Here is a 19,313-nt window from a genome sequence, read left to right as displayed (position 1 = left end):
CTAATGGCAAAATATTGGTTTGTGTACGGGAAGTACTTCCTTGTCTCATTTTTCATACATACTTCAAAGTTCCTGCCCAAATCCTCATTTTGGGTGGATCTTGTTGTTTAAACCTACTCTCAGTAATATTCTAGCTATACAATGGCTGATTTTGATATAATTCTAGTCTGGATTAGACGATAACATCTTAAGCTTAATTGTCTGATCTGCATTCTCGAAGTTGGTTCTTGAACTTGGTTCAACTGGCCTCATCCTCTTGTGTGCCTCTAGTTGTGCAATAACATGATGTTGTTAATGTTTATCTGCTGTTTGTCATGACATACTATGTTTATATAAATTTCTCATCACTTGGTTGTAGTCAGTAAAAGTTTCAGTGCAAGTCAAAGCACCACTCTTTGCAGTAAAGAAGTTGTCATCCATTACGTTGTATGCTTCAGCTTCAGTGTTGTTAGGTATATTTCATTGTTTAAGCAAGATGAATATTTAACTAGCGGAAGAAGGACATTGTGCTCCTGATAAAGTGCCCAGTGGCCCAGTGGCCTGTCACACCAAAAACACAAGTTCCCCATGTGGGTACAGTATGTGAAGCCTGATTCTGGTGTCCCCTTGCCATTATATTGCTGGAATAAAAGCGATGTAAACCTAGATTCACTCACTCACTCATCCTGATTCAGGGTCAGTTCTCTGGTAATAAATAACAAACACATGTTCACCTTCTAGCAACACTTTAATTTCTCATGCACCAACATATGTAAAATGAGTGATAACCAAACAAAATACCCTAGATATTGTCTAAAACTCATAACAGGTCACAACTGAGAGGAGTTATTAATGGTTGCCAGGGTAACAGGGAAATAAGGGCACAACAAACAACCAAAGATAAAAAATATTTAAATGATCAGAGCAATGCTAAACTTTGGATTCCGAGTTTGCAGGTTAAGCTGGAACTGTTAATGTTGATTGCAGGAAAATGGAAAATGTGGGATAACATGATAATGCCTAGAGAAATGTATATCCTCTGACCGATCTATGGAGTTTCAGTAAATCAGTGAAATATATACTGGGAATAATTGTTGCTATTTCTGTGGAATCAAAATCTGGCTAATGTATGCTATAGTCATGAGAAAACTGTTGCAATCTCAACTGAAAATAAAATGCAAAATATTTGTTGCAGTACATGTTGTTCAGTGGCACACTGGCTGCAACAGAGATAACAAGGACGCTATGGAGACACCTAGCAGAACACTGGCTAGGCATGTGTCCTTTGATGGGAAGGCTGGGCGGTAGGGGCGTTCAACCTGTAGAATGCATAGATGAGTTATTGTAGGGACATACACTATCACTATATAAACAGGATCACACCACTAGATCATGGAAAAGTTTAAATGTCCATCCAAAACTGTTGAGGTCTAATCCGATTCAATGTTAACTACTAGACTGAAAGCAGAATCATAAAAGTAAACAATGTTGCATCTTGGTTTGAACCAATACCAGATTTTAAAGGCACATTGACAATTTATTAAATCAAATTGCTTGAATATGGACGTTTTGGAAATGAAATATACTAACTTTGAGAAAACATCTAAACACAAATTCTTCTTTCCTTTCAGTCTTCAGATCCTGTTTTATGGAAGACATCTAGCAATGTGAATTCCAGCAGATACAGTTTTCCCTATATATGAATACTTAAACACACTAAGGGTCAAATAAAACTTAGAAACAGAGTACAGGGTTCTACAATACAATCTAACTATACAACTCTAGAGTACTCAAATTCCTTACAACATACTGCAAACATCTTCAGGGATTGGCTGGTGGAATTAGAATTGTTATTAGTGAATACATATGCTGTTACAATTAATAGGTACACCCTGTTATAAAAACCTTTTCTTAAATTTACATTTTAAAGATAAAATGTGTATATACTGGATTTAGAATTTACAGATAAGTAAAGTACCCTAAAACCATAATGTTTATTCAGTATCCTCACCCTGAAGGTTTTTGCTGTAACCACAGAAATAAAACAAACAAAACCTGCAGAGGTTAGCCTCCGGGTCGGGTCATTGAATGATTATAAATAAATATGAACACATATTAAAACGTCTGTATTCACAAGAGCTAGCACCATGTTTGAAAATCAATTCTGCCAAACCTAATTCGTTCACCATAAACAAAAGCATCATATTTCATAGAATAACTATAATCTGCATCTAAATTTATGATAATGACTTCATTAATTATGAGCATGAACATTTTCCAGTTGTGGACAATATTCATACGTTTTATAAATTCACATAAACACAGTTTAGTCAGCAAATATTTTCAATCTTTAGTAGTATATCAAGTTAATAATAAATATAATCAATAAACTTTGTCTCAAATTCACAAATAACAACAACTCAACAAGTACCTATAGCCTAATTTTTGACTTCGTTCCTTTCAAAAATCATACATACATAAATTAATTATCTTCTATGTATATTAATCATCATAAGCCATCACGGACACAAACTGGTTCTAATCATAAAAAGCACAACACAATAACTCACAACACAAAGTATGGTAACCATGTTAACAATTTTTCGACATGCAAAATTATGCAAGGATAATCTGCCCTTTTTATGAAAGGCACATTTAAAAACTTTATTCTGCAGAGGACCATCATATAAAACTCTTGCAACATTAAAATGAATATTCAAAAGAGAAAATTCCAAAACCTTTGTGGCTTTGCATAGTTCTCAAATTCAGGTTATAATGACAATAGGTTTGAATGTATCCTTTAGAAATAACCGACAGTATAATAGCATGGGTTATATTCATACAACACTGGTGAATGCAGAATCTACAAGCCCATCAGCAATTAACACAGTGCACACTAAAATGCTGACCAGAGTCAGAGAGAATGTTCAAACAACCGGTCAAAGTTCCAGTGCACTCTGTTTAGGGCTGTATGCGTAGATGGACCAAAGCTTGTGTGCTTAGTAGGGACAGGTGCTTGTTTTGTAACTATTACTGACACTGTGAGACTGACATTATATATGTACATTCCTCATCTACAGTATCACAGAGGGATCACTGGGGGAGGCAACCACCCAATGCTTTCAGCTAAATCTTGCACAGATCCTTTCCATATCTATAGTACACTTGTCATTTTCTGTATCAATATGTCTTCAATCACTGTCCATAGCCTCTGTGGGTCCTGCAGTGGAGGCTTACAGATCTGTGGACTATAACACTCTTTCTTGTTACACTTTAATACAAGCACTTTGTCCTCCGTCTTGTTCCAAACTGGTACATCCATCCTTGCTGGACTGGGAGATTCACGATCCATATTCAAGGGGAGATAACTCTCACAGGAAATGCTCCATGCCATGAAACAGATCTTTTTCCTTGAGTATTTTGTATGATATGATTGTAGACAAAACAGATAGTCTTTTCCTCAATATCCTGTTTGTTCACTGACGGCTTTAAAACAAGAATGTTACATTTTGCTAGCACTATCAAGTCTGTCCTCCTCGAGGCCATATCTCCCTTCTTGACCACAGCAAGCGTAAGCAATACATTGCTTGTATTTCCAGTTTGGCATCACTATGCACACTATACCACACATATCGCCACAGCACTCACAGACAGACAGATGCAGGATATATATACATGTAGCTATGCTGCTGCAGTGACAAGCTGTCATGGACGATGATGATACTGACGATGATTCGATGTGATTGTACAGCAGGCGCTCCAGAGGCCATTATTCCTGAAATGTGATACAGAAACAAAATATATAAATTTCTAACCATGTTGAATAATAGATATCAGTAATGAAATACCATTAGCAGCATGAGAAGAATGTATACATACAAATTTTTGGAAGGCTTTCTTCCTTTTTTGTTTATGCACCAAATTACCAAAACCGTCATGAAATCTTTTTTTATAACTGTTACTTTTACGAACAGCTATGAATTGTTGGATTATTGTTCTGAAACTAAAAAAGAGACCTCCCTGGCCTCCTAAAATAGATGAAATTCTGCACATATTTAGTATTCTGTAGATATCTATTGGTGTAAAATTGAGACTGTATGTGATAATGGTATACAGTGTGGAGAAGTACTTACATATTTGCTGTACATAATTGCCAGGGAAAGTACCGAACTGTCCTGTCCTGGTTGATGTGCCCACGTACCAGCCGTCATCACATTTTTCACTTACATAAACCTCATCACCTTCATTCAGTTCTAATTCATCCTCATTCTGAGGCCGGTATGCATATAGAGCACGGTACCTGAAAATGATATTATAATGGAGAATTGTGAAGTGGAAAGTGACAAGGGGCAAAGACCATTTCTCTCTTTATATACAAATTCTGAATGGTTACAATTGGGTATTCAAGTAAAGAAAAGGATTTCTATTTGACAACAAAACATATAGACGAAAACCTAATGTTTTATCTAAACAAGTGATTCTAACATTAGATAAGTGAGACATTCAGAATCAAATTAAATCAGAAAGTGTCTCTCTTAACAACTACACTATCTTACCTTTTAATGGCCAGGTCATCATCAGACACTTTGCTCTTGATTGTGAAGTCATGATTACTGAGTGGATTACGATCAGATTGCGATGGTGCTCCATATCGAGGGATGGTGCTAGATGGCGACACCTGCTTCCGACCAATCGTAGGACTTTGCTGGACGCTGCGAGGCAATGACCGGAAATCCTGGTCAAGCATTGGTGAGAGTTGACTGGACTGAGATCGGGGCCCTCCTGGGCTGGGTTGGCGATACCCGTATGATAGGGTGGGGGAGCGCTGGGCAAATGCACTTGGGGATGGCTGAGGGGGTGGTGTTGGTGCAGCGTCGTAACTCACAGGAGACAGCATCTCAGGGGTACCTGATAGAAAACAATACATAATGAATAATTCATAATTCCACATCCATGATTTCAGTGTTTATATTTAGAAAAACATACTCAGCATAATTATTAAGGGTGTAACTCAGGTAAAGAAAGACAATGGTATGAAAAACAACAGTTTTCACTTCTTAGAAAGAAGTTTCATTGTTTTTCATGGTCATTTGCTTTTCCAGGTTCATGAAAGCATTAAGTCAGAGTAAGTGAGTGAGTTTAGTTTTACATTGCACTTAGCAATATTCCAGCTATATGGCGACTGTCTGTAAATAATCGAGTTTGGACCAGACAATCCAGTGATCAACAACATGAGCATCGAGCTGCGCAATGGGGAACCGATGACATGTGTCAACCAAGTCAGCTAGTCTGACCACCCGATCTCATTAGTCGCCTCTTACGACAAGCATAGTCACCTTTTATGGCAAGCATGGGTTGCTGAAGGCCTATTCTACCCCGGGACCTTCACGGGTATAAGTCAGAGTGACATGAGCCTAAACAACATGGTCTCATACTCAGCTGCTTGAAGCCATACATTCATGGCATCCTACAAGGTGACTGCACTGTTCAATGACAATGCTGAATATACTACTTTTTCAACATAGTTATGCACTACAAATGTATAAATGTGTCTTGAAATGATTCAGTATTATTAAAACTGGGTATGATAACAAGGGACAACAATAGTATTAATATAACAAAAGCCATGGATGGTGAACTATATTTTTGTAGGTAACACGAATAAGCAGTATTACATGAATAAGATTTGTATGAATTATTTGTATGAAGCATTAATGATAACTGGCAGAATGACAGCTACACAAAAGCAACAATAACATGAATGTACAACTATATAATCACAACATGGCTTGTTATCGCCCACAACACAAATACCCCTAATGAATAGCTACATGGACAGTGATGGCCATGATTCAGGGGAGATAAGAAAGACAGGAAAAAGAGTCAGTGATTTCGTGCCACTTTTAGAAATGTCATGACGGGGAGCACAAGAAATGGCCATCATGTGGGGAATCGAACCCTGGTCTTCAGCATGATGAGTGGACATTTCGTTTAATGTCACTAAATGACATTAGGCTACCCAACCACCCCTCAGGAAAAAGTTCTATCCTCTTTGACTTAACCTCAAAGGGCTCTTCATGTGAGGCTTACTGCTACTAAAACTTGGGATGTATAAAGGTATACGCTGTGTATGTTAGACATATTTTTACAAATATACATTTGCATTAAGCTTGTTTGTTGTCTGCTGGTTATCAACCTGAAGGAAATGTCATGTCGTTTCAAAACTGCTTATTATACACAAAATAGCATGTTTTCCTAAGCCTTGTACCCATGAAAGGAATGCATTTCATCTCCATGATGGAATTACCTTGAAACTTCTCTAAATAAATAAATAAATAAATAAATAAATAAATAAATAAATAAATAAATAAATAAATAACTAACCCCAGATGAAATCTCACATATTTATCATCTCTTCATAAATTCTGAATGAAATTTACCCAGAACTTTGCCCTATGTATCAATCTGTAATATTTCCCATACAGCTGTCTCACTCTCAGTGATATATCTGTCTGTAATATTTCCCCTTCAACCCATCCAATCTCACTGATATATCTGCCGCATGTCCTGCCATGCACTGACTCCAGCAGCTGGAGCAGCATTGTCAACATCCATGATGTACAGTGTTGCACACAGACCACAACATCTACTGTAGGCACACAGTCAACAAGGGAACAGGACTGCACTCACTCGGAGAGAAGTGCATGCTATAAGTAACCAATAGCTGACCTCGACGTGTACCTGTCATGGGGGTGGTGATCACGGAGGGAGCAGGAGTCACCATGGGAGTTGATGGCTCACGAATTATGTCCACATACGACACAGGGAAGATCCCTTGACGAGTTCCAATCTTTCCTTCATACCAATTCTCGTCAATTCTTCGTAGCAGGACCACAAATTCTCCCTGTAATTTTAATTTCAGCATATTTAATATGTCCAAATAAGAAACAATAGATAAACAAAATAAAAATTGTAAATAACAAGCTTATTAAAACATCCATAAAAATGATGTTTCAGCAGTGAAAGAGTTTCTTTGTAAATTCAAAGCATAACTAATTCATAATGTATCATAAAAAGAAAGTGAAAACTGGACCTTGCGCAGAGACAATTCCACTGAGGTATGGGCTGTGAAGTTGTATTTGGCCTGTCCTTGACCTTCTGCCTGCATGGCAGCCATCTTGGCAGCCTCGATAGATGTCATGACCTCCACATAGCTTATGGGAAAGATTCCAACCCTCCCATGTCTCTCCCCTTCCAACCAGTTTTTGTCAATCTGGCGGATAAGGTACACGGTATCACCTTTCCGCAAAGACAGCTCTCTGAAAAATAAAAGAAACACATTGTTTTCAGGACAATGTGATGTTTGTAGACCAACACTAGCCGACTGTATTATGTGTTCATTATTCTTCACTTTAACCACCAATGTTTCACTGAAGCACTATGTGACACTATAATGAACATTCACTCATCCATATTGTTCTCATTTGTTTATATTACTGCCATAGAGATCTCCACAGAATGTGTCATGCTTTTCCATTCAAAATATTCCTTTTTGTCCACTATTACTTCTTCATCAGATTAGAGTGTGAAACATTACTGGAATAACTACCAAGGTGCAGGATATGAAAATCAATGAAAATCTCAATGATGTCTAAATGAGTTATCTCCCCTGGATTAGAGAAGCAACCCAACACCTCCCACCAAATTACTTTCCTTCGGACAGATTCTAGAGAAACAGGAACACATCACTAAGTAACCAAGTGTTGTTGGTTTTTCTTCTCTGTGCTACTCTGAAGTGGAACATTTTACAACCAAAAGACCTTAACTCTAACACCATAAGATCTCACACATGGAGACTTTACCACACATGACCAAAGGGTCAATGGGATAATGATGTACATAATTAATACACAAATACATAGTATGCAAACACACATTCAATTTAGCTTAATACCTGGCCATCATGTTTTTAAATATATATGATGCACTGAGTATGATGTGACAAAGGTCATTTGAAGTGACAACATGCATAAACACAAGAAAACATGCTGTGATTACTGACTTTGTTATCAGATCCAAGGATTCTATCATCAGGTTGCAATTATTTTTTTGATTTGTTCATCAATAATGACAAAACTGATAAATGAACATCGTTAAAATGAAGCCCTCAATGTACCAGCCCTTAAAATTGGGCAATCAAGAAAACATGCAGTGATTATTGGCTGTGTTGATTATGCTCACTGTCACCAGGCTCCTATCACCAACAGACAAAGGAACACAGAAATAAGCCCTCACAGTACCAGCCCACAATCTTAAGTTTTTGGTCACTAACAATGATATATGTACTGAAGACGGTAACTGACCTTGGGTTCTGGGCTGTGAAGTTGTAGAGCACCTTGCCCTTGCCCTGTATCTGGAAGCCTCGCCTCCTCTCAGGTGGAACACTGGGGGAGGGGATCGTAGTAGGACCACCCCCTAGCGATTCTTCACTGTAGCGATCTAGAGGGATGGGGGACTTCTGACTAGGGCTGTGGACAACATACAGTTAGAATGACAGAGGTTTTAATCTGAGATAAAATAATCTACAAACCCTGCAGAATGATATTTTGATGCAATATGGGGACAGAATCAGACACCTCATTGCCATGTGTATACATTCACAATAAATGGCATTCCATGTATACACTGACTGCTTATATTGAAACAACGTCTGTACAGATCATACCTGACAATACAATACAGCAACATGGTAATACCCTACAATATGTACATGTTTCAACCCTTAATCGGCACACAATGTCTAGACTGAAAAGTTAAAATGTTAAGTTGATTGTCATATTTCTATACAGTGAATGACTATATGATAGGTTTGTAGATGACTTGTCACTTTATAAAAAGTTTTAGTAAGCAGTTTGTCAATACACAAGAAATACAAAAAGTGTCTCACGTGAAGAAATCTGAATGCTTCCTGGCTTCCATATCAGCAGCTTCTTGTCGTATCTTCCTCTGTCTCTCCTCGTCATACAGCTGCTCCTGTAACACAACATGGATACTTTGTGCTACATCATGAATGCACTGGGGGTGCAAGCAGCATGGATGTATGGGATATGACATCGTATCTCCCACTACATTCTTGCTGTCTCTCTATCTCTTGGTTATCACGCAGCTGCCTCCGTCACACTCAGGATATAACAGTGTTATCAAACAAGAAATACATTGACTTTTATATGCATGTTCTAAACATTATCAAACAGGAATGAGTGTTAGTGCAAGATTTTCATTGCTAATTTCAATAGTCTTTCAGTGTTTCTGCAGGGGACAGAAGAATTGGGTTTCACACATTGTACCCACATGGGGAATCAACCTTGGCACTTTTACCACTATTCAAATCCTCAAACAGGAACTTTCTCAGACAGTTTATAGTCTTACACTGAATCAGTTTCATGATCTAGATCACTGTAACAGTTTACCCTGATGTTACATTTAGAACATGTCTCTCAACTCCATTCAGAGTCGTAATTACATTCTGGAACCAGAACATTTTCAAAGCGAAACCAGGTACACTTTGGCACAGTTTGCCCAAAGACTTTACAAACTGTGTGTAACATATAATAAATACGGAACCAAATAAAGCTATGGATCAATGGCTATATTTGGCAATTTTCTATGAGTTTGTCTTCGCGACAACAAAGTATCTCCCAAAACATTCACTTCCTGCTCCCCAACTCATTCAGTACATAACATGTATTAATGTTCATGTTGAAAAGTATTACAATCTCTGTCAGGACTGAGCTGAGTTTGTAAGTAGGTTTCCCCAACAATCAGGACATTGGCTTTCAGCTGCTGATTACTTGAGTGACAGCTTGTAATCACTGCACTAAGTGACCAGTTTTATCTTTCTTTGATAACACCAAGTTATATGCAAGTCATCAAAAAGTAAACAATTTCAAAATACTGGCTTTCCCCAGTACATCATGCATACCTGAACATAAGCGAGATGAAATATACAGTTGAATGCAAAGCAGTTGTGATTCAATGACCATTAAGGATTATTCTGATAAGTGTAAGTAGCACCTATAATAAGATTAAATGTGTTTCACTTACTGCTGTCGGCTACCTCTCTACAGCAGGTGCTCCCAAGAATGAAAGTAAACATGCACCACTGTAACGCAGTGTGGTGCATGTCCGGTGTTCCACATGTGGAGGCTGCCTGCAGTGTCTAACCCTGATGGATGCACATTCACCATCACCTAACCTTACATCATGGGGCAGACCACCCACTGCTGGTGACTTAACCCCTCCTATACCATGGATCAGTGGATGGCTACAGAGCATACAGCTGCTTGGGTGTGCATGGTAAGTGGTGGTTAATATTAAGTAGCACAACAACCAGTAAGGGATATTATTGCTGATGCAAGCTGATTTATTAAGAATTTTTGGGAATTATCAATATGAGACTCTTTTAATTAATTATCCGTTATGGTAAAAAATAATCCACATTTAATATTATATTATATTAGGATCAAAAATCAAATTTTGGGTTTTTCTGGGCTTTTTTGCAATTGTTCACTTTGTTTAAACCAGAACTGAAAATAATAGTTCTGTGCATGTTATGACTGTTCAGACCTTACCAAAAGATTTACATTTTCTTGCTCTTCTATGCCACTAAGTTTGATTAAATAATTTTAAAATTCCACTTTCAACTGAGGAAAAAGGCAAGCATACCAGAAGAGGAGTCATTAAAACATTCAGTTCAGGTAAGAAAATGTCTTTTTCCTGGCCTAAGAAAGGTAGGAAGAATGCCATACCAGTCTCCTCTTGCGGTAAGCCTCGTCTTCTTGCCGTCTCCTTCTGTCCTTCTCCGAGACGGGCTGTGCCCTTTTGACATCAATCGTCTGGTGACGGAAAGCTAGAAGAAATGATTGAAAAAAAAAGATGAAAAACATGACGCTTGTGTCCAAGTAAACTTTCAAATCAAACACAATGAACAAATAACAGCGAAAATTTTCAAAATTGTTATATTACTCAAACTTAGTACTGAAGCGAAAATTAATTTTTAATTTACAAGAAATCATAATTGATGGTATAAAGCAAGAGAACAAATGACGGAAGGAAAATTGTGAGAAAGAAGCGAAAACAAAGCTGCATGTTGCAAAAGCACTGGGATATATTTAGATACTTCTTCATCGTGGGACAAGTTCTCTGAACTAAATAAAGAATTAAAAACATTAGCCAAATACCTTTAGAATGAATATACTGGCCTGGCTCCAAGCCAGATCTATATCTACTCTAATTTGAAGGATAGTTAAGATTGACCAAAAAAGTTTTACGACTGGTTCATGTGGGCTATGTCCTGAATGATGTACACTGCTGGTGCTACTGACACTAAGAGGTGCCTATGTGAGGGAGCACGACATGGAGCTGATGATACAATGTGAGATTGTTAACTGCTACTACAAAGGATGCCCTTGTGTTCTTGCATTGTTGTCATAACGTAAGTTACACTGCAAAGAGATGGTTTAATGTATTTACCTCCTTTCTCTTTTTCTGCCCTTACAGACATTATAAATATTGGATTTTGGATTTTGATAAATACCAAGTATTTCGAAATCACAGGGTCCTTTAAGGTTTTTGTGTTTCAGAAGTCAAGGTAACATTCAGCAAACATTAACAGCTTCCAAAACGCTATCCAAAAATAGAAACATTAAAATTTTAAAAATGCACATTATCTTTTGTGAAAAAAATTAATATGTACCATTTTGGAAACATTATTTAAACAAATTTTACTGTGTCATTTAACCCAGTAACTGACATATAAAATAATGAATTCTTAAATAAATGATTTGGGTTAATCTGTCCACTTGTGAAGTGTTAGTTACCAGTTCATGCATGTGAATTTAAACCTCAGCACATCATTTGATGCTACAACAGATCACACATTATCTAAGAGTTTGAATTTAGATTTATCATTTAATCCAATAATATACCTGTGACATAAGCTTATGACATAGTACATGTACGCCATACCGATTTGATGCAAGTGTATATATTTGATAACTGGCATGGGAACTTTTTTCTCCAAAAGAATGTTTAATTCAAAAGGTCAAATATCAATGAAATTTCACCAAAGATACAGACTCATTAATGTTTCAATTATTTGGCAAAACTCTGTTCAAGTATGCTTTCTCAATAACCTGAAGAACTTCATTTCTCAAGTAATGAATGTGCCAAAAAAGGAGTGAACAGGTCGCCAAGGCAATGGAAAATATGTAACTATACACAAGACACAAGTAATATTTCAACAAGCTACTGATGTTAATTTTAGGTGTAGTTATTTCAAAAAATTAAAACCGTAATATGAAATGATGCACAGAATTCATCACAAGTATTTCTCAATATGGAATATATCAACCTTATTCAATTAATAGGTATTTACCTCTCCAAAGGCTCAGCAAATAACGATCAACTGAGACTTGGTTGATATTTCCCACATAAACACCAATTATGATGAATCCTTTAAGTTGTCAGTAGGAAGACTGATTACGTAAAGTGTTAAAATGTCTTTGATAACATACATGAAACTTGCAATACCATTAAGCCCCTCAATACCTTCATTATTCTTATTAGTTGAAGCATCTACTTCTCATTACATGCAAACACATTAACCTTAAGCTGTGGATATTTATCATTACTATGATTACAAAACCACATACAGATCTTTGGCCAATACAATTAAGTGTTAGCAAAGCAGCATTAGCAAATCAATGAGCACACAAAAAGCTTGTAGAGAATGTTATGTTAGCTCTTGTTGGAGTTATTGGTTCAGCTTGACCAAAGCAAACTAGAGCAGCGATTAAAGTTTTTCTAGATAATATCTGAGATACATATAGTGTATACCTCCATTCTGATTCACTTTTGTTGAGGGCGGACTTTTTAGTCCAAGCTGTTCAACAGCCGATAAGTTGCTGCGAGGAGTTCGCAGCTTGACTTTGGGGATAATAGACGATTTGTTATTTCTTGCCGGGGGACTTGGGACATTTGAGGGCGTGTTAGGTTTAAAGCTCTGATTGGTCGATTCACTGGGCTGCAGATGATCATTGGGCGAAAGCTGATTATTCTCGTGACTACGAGAAGTAAACGACTCGTTGGGTTCGGATGGCTCGGTTTTTTCTAAAATGCATGCAGAGGAAGGAAAAGAAAGAGAATGTCAACACAGGGGAGGTGAGCATGCCAACAGGATTTAAAAAAGCAAAATGTGACTGAGAAGGACATAAATATTTCTTATGTGCATAATATCATATATATGGTAGAATAGATTTGTATATTTTGTTTAGAATATCTGTTGCTCTTTGAATACAACTAATGAAAAGTAATCAGTGTGCATGGATACAGCGTGGTTCATAAAAGGTAAGCTGCTGGTGAAATACAAGGTTTGAAATTAAACACTGACAAGCATAAACCATAGAACTGATCAGCAAATGCTTGTTCATTCCAAAGGAGACAGAAAATACAAAATGTATGGATGAAATATTGTGGGTTGTGTTTTTCCTGCCCTGAAGAACATTGTGATAAGCAGTTGACAAAGATTTGACAAAATATATGAACTTACAAACACCACAAAGATTACCAGTTTTATTGAAGGAAGGAGGAGTTCCTCTTCTATTGGTCCCTGCAGTGCGGTACCCTGTTTGTATTCTTCCTTTGGCAGTACCTCTGTCCTTTGGCCTGGGGAGGGGTGGTGGGGGAGGGGGATGTGAAGGAGGAGGGGGTATTGGAGGATTATTTGCTGACGGTGCTCGTGACAGTGGTGGAGCATAATCACCATCAGTGTTGCTCAATGGTGCTGAAGCTGTTGGAACTCTCGCTGTTGGAGTACTTAACCTGCCACTGTACGGTCTCTGCCCAGATGGAGTTGTTCTGGTTACAGCTGAAATATTTCCTGTGTTACGAGAATTTCGTCCATCATGTTCTCTGAAAGTGTGACCCTCAACAGAGCCCCTGTTTGAGGCCCTACTGAATGGTCTGTTCTTACTTTGTTGCCATTCTCCACCAATCTGATCTAAATAGTCAAGAGTCATCTTGCTGACAGCTGAAGGCTTTCTTGGCTTATTAAGTGGTTCATCCCTCTTCCTCCCTTCCCTTACACTTGTGACTTCTTTAAGAATATCCTCAGGTGGAATATAGGGCTCATACTGTGATGGTCGTGCAATGGTCCGGTCCCTCATTGCTTCTGCAGAATATGGTGTTTTTCCCATGGGATCAAGATGTGCTGAAGGGGTCTTTGATCGGAATCGTTCCCCCACTGCCTTCCCAAAATTGTCACCATTCTCCCATTTCTTTCGGATATCTGCTAATTCACCAGATATTGTCCTTGGCATCTTCCCAAGAACTTCAGGTATCTCAGATGCATCTTTCAGTGTTCCCTGCCTGTCTCTGGATTTCAGACCTTCCTTGAAAATGTCATAGTTCAAGGAACTCTGAGATTTTGCTGATCTGGGTCTCTGAGGGTCATCATTCAGGGATGCTAAATCAGGTTCTGATTTTGATTTATCCCAGTCTCTTTCAAAGCTAGCCTTCAGCTTGGATGAGGAATCTGATCTGACATCAGTTTCACTCTCATCATCACTACCTTTGATAATGAAGGTGTCAGTGCTCCCAAAACTGCCTTCTGATTCATCTCTTGAAGTTAGACTAGCCATCCTTGATGGAGGTCTCTGATCAAGATTTGTATTTATGTTATCTGCCATGCCTGACCATTTCCTCAGTTGGCCATAATTGTGTGGTTCAGAGCTATCATCTGATGAATTTTGGGATACAGATCTGTCAGGAGGAGCCTTTGCAGGGGAAGCCCCTCTAAGCAGAGTAGTCCTCACTGATGTTCCCTTGTTTTCTGGGGATGGATGGAGAGAATTTGCAACAGAAGCTCCCTGGCTAGTAGAGCCCTTCAATCGTAATCTGTCCCTTTGATCAACTTCAGACACAGCGCTTGTGTTTGTAGAATCAGGTTTCCTAAACCAAGTAAATTTGGACTTTGAAAATTCATTATTGTCTGCTAAACTTCTAAGATTTTTCACTTGGAATTGGGGTGTCCTGCTCCTTTCTCTAAGAGATTCTTCTGGATATGCACCTAACGTTGGAGCCACTGGTTCTTCAGACGGTGGTTGGGAAGGTTTATCAGTCTGTCCATTTCCATCTGCAACTTTGAGTCTATATTCAAATCTGCTGCCAAGCTTTTGATCATCTGATCTATTGTTTACATAATGACCAGTGATTGCATGAAGACTCCCGGACGGTGGTGGCATGTTTGGTGTGGGAGAGGGCTGATGTTCTCCTATTTCTCTAGCAGATCTCCTTGTACTATCCCTCCAGTCTTCTGTCGATCTACTGGTCGTAGTACGCATGTTTTGTGAGTCCTGCCTGTATGATGAATGAGGTCTCACAGCAATTGCTTGCCTTGTTGTACTCCTTGATGGTCTCTCAACTGGGTTATTTGTTTGTTGATTGTTTCCAGTTGATGGCCCTTTATTTTCAGTTGATCGACCATGTTCATCAAGGACTCCATATTTTGATATTTTAAAGTCCCCATCTGCCTTGAATTTGTGAGGTTCACTTCTGCTTGCTGATATTTGACCTCCCGATCGTGTTTCACTGAAGTTTGGGGGCACTGATCGAGGTCTTCTTTTAACAATTTTAACCCCTGTTGTATGACTTTCATTATTTGCATTATCTTCAAACTTTGATTTTAGATCTGACACTTTTGTACTTGCCTGGAGCATGTTACTCTCTAGGGGTAAACAGGATTTGGGTCTTTGGTACCGATCTGTACTTGGCTTAGGAATATCTTCTTGTCTTCTTTTACCACTGTCTCTCACTATCAGTGGAGCTCCCTTTAACTTACTTTCTGGAGTAACAATCACTTCAGCCTCCTTTGCAGTATCTTGTGCAGCATGTTCCATTCCGAAGTAAGATTCCTTGGAAGAGTCACATCTTTGTAAAGGACCATGCATATCCTCCTGTTTTTCTTTGTTTGGAGCAGAGATTGATCGGACATGAAGGCCATTGTCAGATTTTACCTGTTGTGTGTAGTTTTGCACATGGATTTCATACTTGTTTACTGGAAATTCTTTGATGTGTGTTCCATACAATGGTCTTTCCTTAGACATTTTGGCTGAATTTTCTTTGATTTTTAGATATGGACCAGGGTTTCTAGGTGAAGTTTGTTCCTGCTGTGTGTCTTCAAGTGACTTCATTTCTTCAAGCTTTTGTTTTTCTTCCATTGTTCTGTATTTAGCAGAAAGTTGGTCATAAGGCATTTGTCTGCCAACAGTCTCCTTAGAAATGGTTGTAATAGCATCAACATCTGAAGCGTTGTCTACATAACAAGTCTTCAAGTCAGAAAATGACTTCTGTTTCTTTAAAAGACCTGTGTCTTTTTCAGGATTCCACTGAACATCTGCCAATTTACAAGAACTATAGTAAAACTCCTTCTTTTTCTTTGCCTCCTCAAGCTCAGAGTACAGTTCTTTCAGTTCCTCTCTTGTCTCAATATCATAAATTGAGAGCATGTTGACATAGTCTTTGGGATCCCAGTTTGATGGGTAATTAGCATTTGCACTCTGCTTCCTCTGAGAGGCTGCACGTTCAATCTCAGATATCCTTTCCAAAACAGAAAAATGTTTAGTCAAGTTCAAGAACTTTTCAGATCTCCCAGATGAGTAGAGAATCCCTGCAGCATATGACTGATAAGTGTGAGGATCGAGTCGAGAGGATCGATCACTAGCAACTGAGCGAGGTCTAGAATGGTCTGGCCCTGGTGTCTGTGATCTCTGCTTGCTCCAATAGAATCCTTTTTCTGGTAGAATTATTGGATCCACCTTTGCTCCTGATCTGTATGGTTTGGCTCCTGCCTGATTTCCACTGGGCCTTGTGGAACTATGTATCACATTTTGCGTCATTTCCATGTATGGTGATGTCCTTTCACTTTCTACACTCGGTCCTTCCGTTTCTACGCTAGGTCCTTCCCTGGACTTGTGCTCATGAGCACTACCAAGTCTGTGCATAGCCTGAGAATCTACATTATGTCTTGGGAAACCTTTGGACGCTTTACCTTGAATTTCAAACACCTCATCAGGACTTGACTTCAGTTTCTCAATAGACTTTGATCTTGTGTGATCAATAGCTTTCCACACGGACTTGTCTATCCCAACCTGATATTCAGGAGATCTCTGCAAATGAATGGGGGATGATCTGTATTTTGCCTTGTCTTCCGCCTGAGCAAAAGCATCACTTAGTATACTGGCAGTATCTGGAGAGAGCTGCTCTTCGCCTATGAGTCTGTTGTAATGCTTTTCTACTCTCCTACGGTATGCATTTCTACGTTTCTGTTCTTCTCGGTCAAACAGCTTGGAGTAACTCTCTGTGCTTCCTGTCTCAACGGATGCAACATCATCCTTGCTTTGTAATTGTAGGGTCTCTGGTCGTGGATTTCGGGGTGGCTCACTCAAGTAGCCATGATATTCGTTTAAAGTTGGCACTTGATGACTCTGTTGTCTCCCAGCTGTGTTTCTGGAATCCTTCAAGATGCCTCTGTTCTGGCCAGTGTTTGAGGAATGAGTCTCAATTCTTGACCCAGTACCTTTCCAGTCAAGTTGTTCATTTGAACCTGGGTGGCAGCTGGAAAGTTTTGATGACATGTATTCACTGTATGAGGGTTTCTCAAGCAACCGACCTTTGTATATATTAGACAACTGTTCAAAATTTCTACGGCCTTCTTGTTGTGGCTGATAGTTATGGTACTGGGGATAACTAGTCTGGTAGCCACTGCTTGATGTACTCCTAGACACTACAGGTGTTCTTAACATGGTTCTAGTGGCATCTCTGTTGCCTTGAAACTCAGTACTATACACAGGTTCATGCAGGGTTGCATCAGTATTGGGAGATGATGACACTTCCATTTTGGTCTGTTTAAGGAATGGTCTTGTTGGGAAGGTCTCATGAATTGCATTTAGACATGTTTGTAGACATGCATGGATATTAGTAGTTGGATAAGATTATTCTGGATTAGTATTCAGTCAGGTTCATCCACCATGCAATAGGGGCCTCCTCACAAACAACTTGGAAATGCACACTGTAATATGAATTAGATCAATTTTAACTGATTGAAATTTCAGTTACATGTTTTACTAACAATATTTAAGTCCAAGACAAATCATTAACATTATTCATTTACACAAAATTTTACAATTTACATACAAATTGTTTGAATTATGTTGGAAATAGACAGAAGCTGAAAGATGACAATCATCGGTTAATCATGGCTGGCTTTTCATGGTGAATGAAGCTGCTGGCTAATGAAACAAAAGACAGGCAGAAGTGACAGAAACAAAACATAAAGTCCCTCCACTTGAAACAAACATAACATAAGCTTATTGGTCGGTTGCTTGAGGTACCATGGTAACAGTAGGCAAAGGGGAGGAATTTTGGTAGGACACAACAACTACTTACATGAAAGGAGAAATGGTCCTGTGGTTGACCAAATCATATCCGAAGTTGATATTGGCGAGCCACAACGGGAAGGATTAAACATCATGTGACTGAATAGAGTGAGCTGATATGAAACAACACAGCACGGATACGAGGATCAAGGCAAGACAAAGTCCATGGAGTCCGTATGTATCACACACTGCATGATAAGATGTCTGTCAGTGTCATGTCCACACTGTCCAACTATCTGATCCAGGCCAGTTTCATCATGTATCACAGTATAGAACTAACTTGCTTTCACAGTGCGTACTTCATTCATCGCTGAGTTGCTCATGTTGGCTGATGGGGTGATAATTGTGTGTAATGATATAATCAGCATGCATGGCATAGGTTTTGATGTGACATTGCTTGTTTGTTGGTGTGCATATTGTTCTGCTTGTCACACGTTCACGTAAGTTTGGCTTATTGATGTAGTAATTAAAGGGGGACTATTCTCTACGGACTTCTACCCATGTCCAGTCTTTATCTGGACACTGATATCCATGTCTTGGGTAAAACTGAGATGACATGTCATTTTAAGAATTAACCGTTAGATTAATGATGTACATCAAACTGCCATGGATAGCCATTTTGCAAGAGACTAGTCCCCATATAATATGTCTGTAGCCAAAAAGATGATGTGAACTGTTTAATACTTGAACTTTTTACATGCACATTTTTAATGAATCAAACCCACAATATTTCATTTCAGAGTAGTTTCTGTTATTCAAAATGGTGAATGATAACAGTTCTTACTAAAAGTCAACAGGTCAAAGAAATAAAGGAGATGAAAGACAACAAACCCAGAGTAC

The 19,313-nt window shown here is 38.5% G+C and overlaps 1 protein-coding gene across 13 annotated transcripts in view; it reads right to left on the bottom strand.

Annotated features, from left to right (window-relative positions):
- Positions 1 to 708: 708 nt before the first annotated feature.
- LOC137284579 (sorbin and SH3 domain-containing protein 1-like) overlaps positions 709 to 19,313 on the bottom strand; it is a 171,532-nt gene continuing 152,927 nt past the window's right edge. For 12 of the 13 annotated variants that reach the window (XM_067816432.1, XM_067816435.1, XM_067816436.1 and 9 more), the window contains 9 exons: positions 12,877 to 13,149; positions 10,788 to 10,888; positions 8,927 to 9,012; positions 8,343 to 8,507; positions 7,073 to 7,298; positions 6,709 to 6,883; positions 4,536 to 4,887; positions 4,113 to 4,279; positions 709 to 3,754 (listed from right to left, as the gene is read on the bottom strand). In XM_067816432.1, the coding sequence (XP_067672533.1) occupies positions 3,753 to 3,754; positions 4,113 to 4,279; positions 4,536 to 4,887; positions 6,709 to 6,883; positions 7,073 to 7,298; positions 8,343 to 8,507; positions 8,927 to 9,012; positions 10,788 to 10,888; positions 12,877 to 13,149 (1,547 nt within the window). In that variant the 3' untranslated portion in view covers positions 709 to 3,752. Of the gene's footprint in view, positions 3,755 to 4,112; positions 4,280 to 4,535; positions 4,888 to 6,708; positions 6,884 to 7,072; positions 7,299 to 8,342; positions 8,508 to 8,926; positions 9,013 to 10,787; positions 10,889 to 12,876; positions 13,150 to 13,606; positions 18,022 to 19,313 lie in introns of those variants that run through there. The other variant, XM_067816442.1, reaches the window with a different exon arrangement.

Source organism: Haliotis asinina, chromosome 5, assembly GCF_037392515.1.
Source record: "Haliotis asinina isolate JCU_RB_2024 chromosome 5, JCU_Hal_asi_v2, whole genome shotgun sequence".
Lineage (NCBI taxonomy): Eukaryota > Metazoa > Mollusca > Gastropoda > Lepetellida > Haliotidae > Haliotis > Haliotis asinina.
The sequence above is the reverse complement of the archived record's forward strand: the minus strand, read 5'-3'. Positions and strand labels throughout refer to the sequence as shown.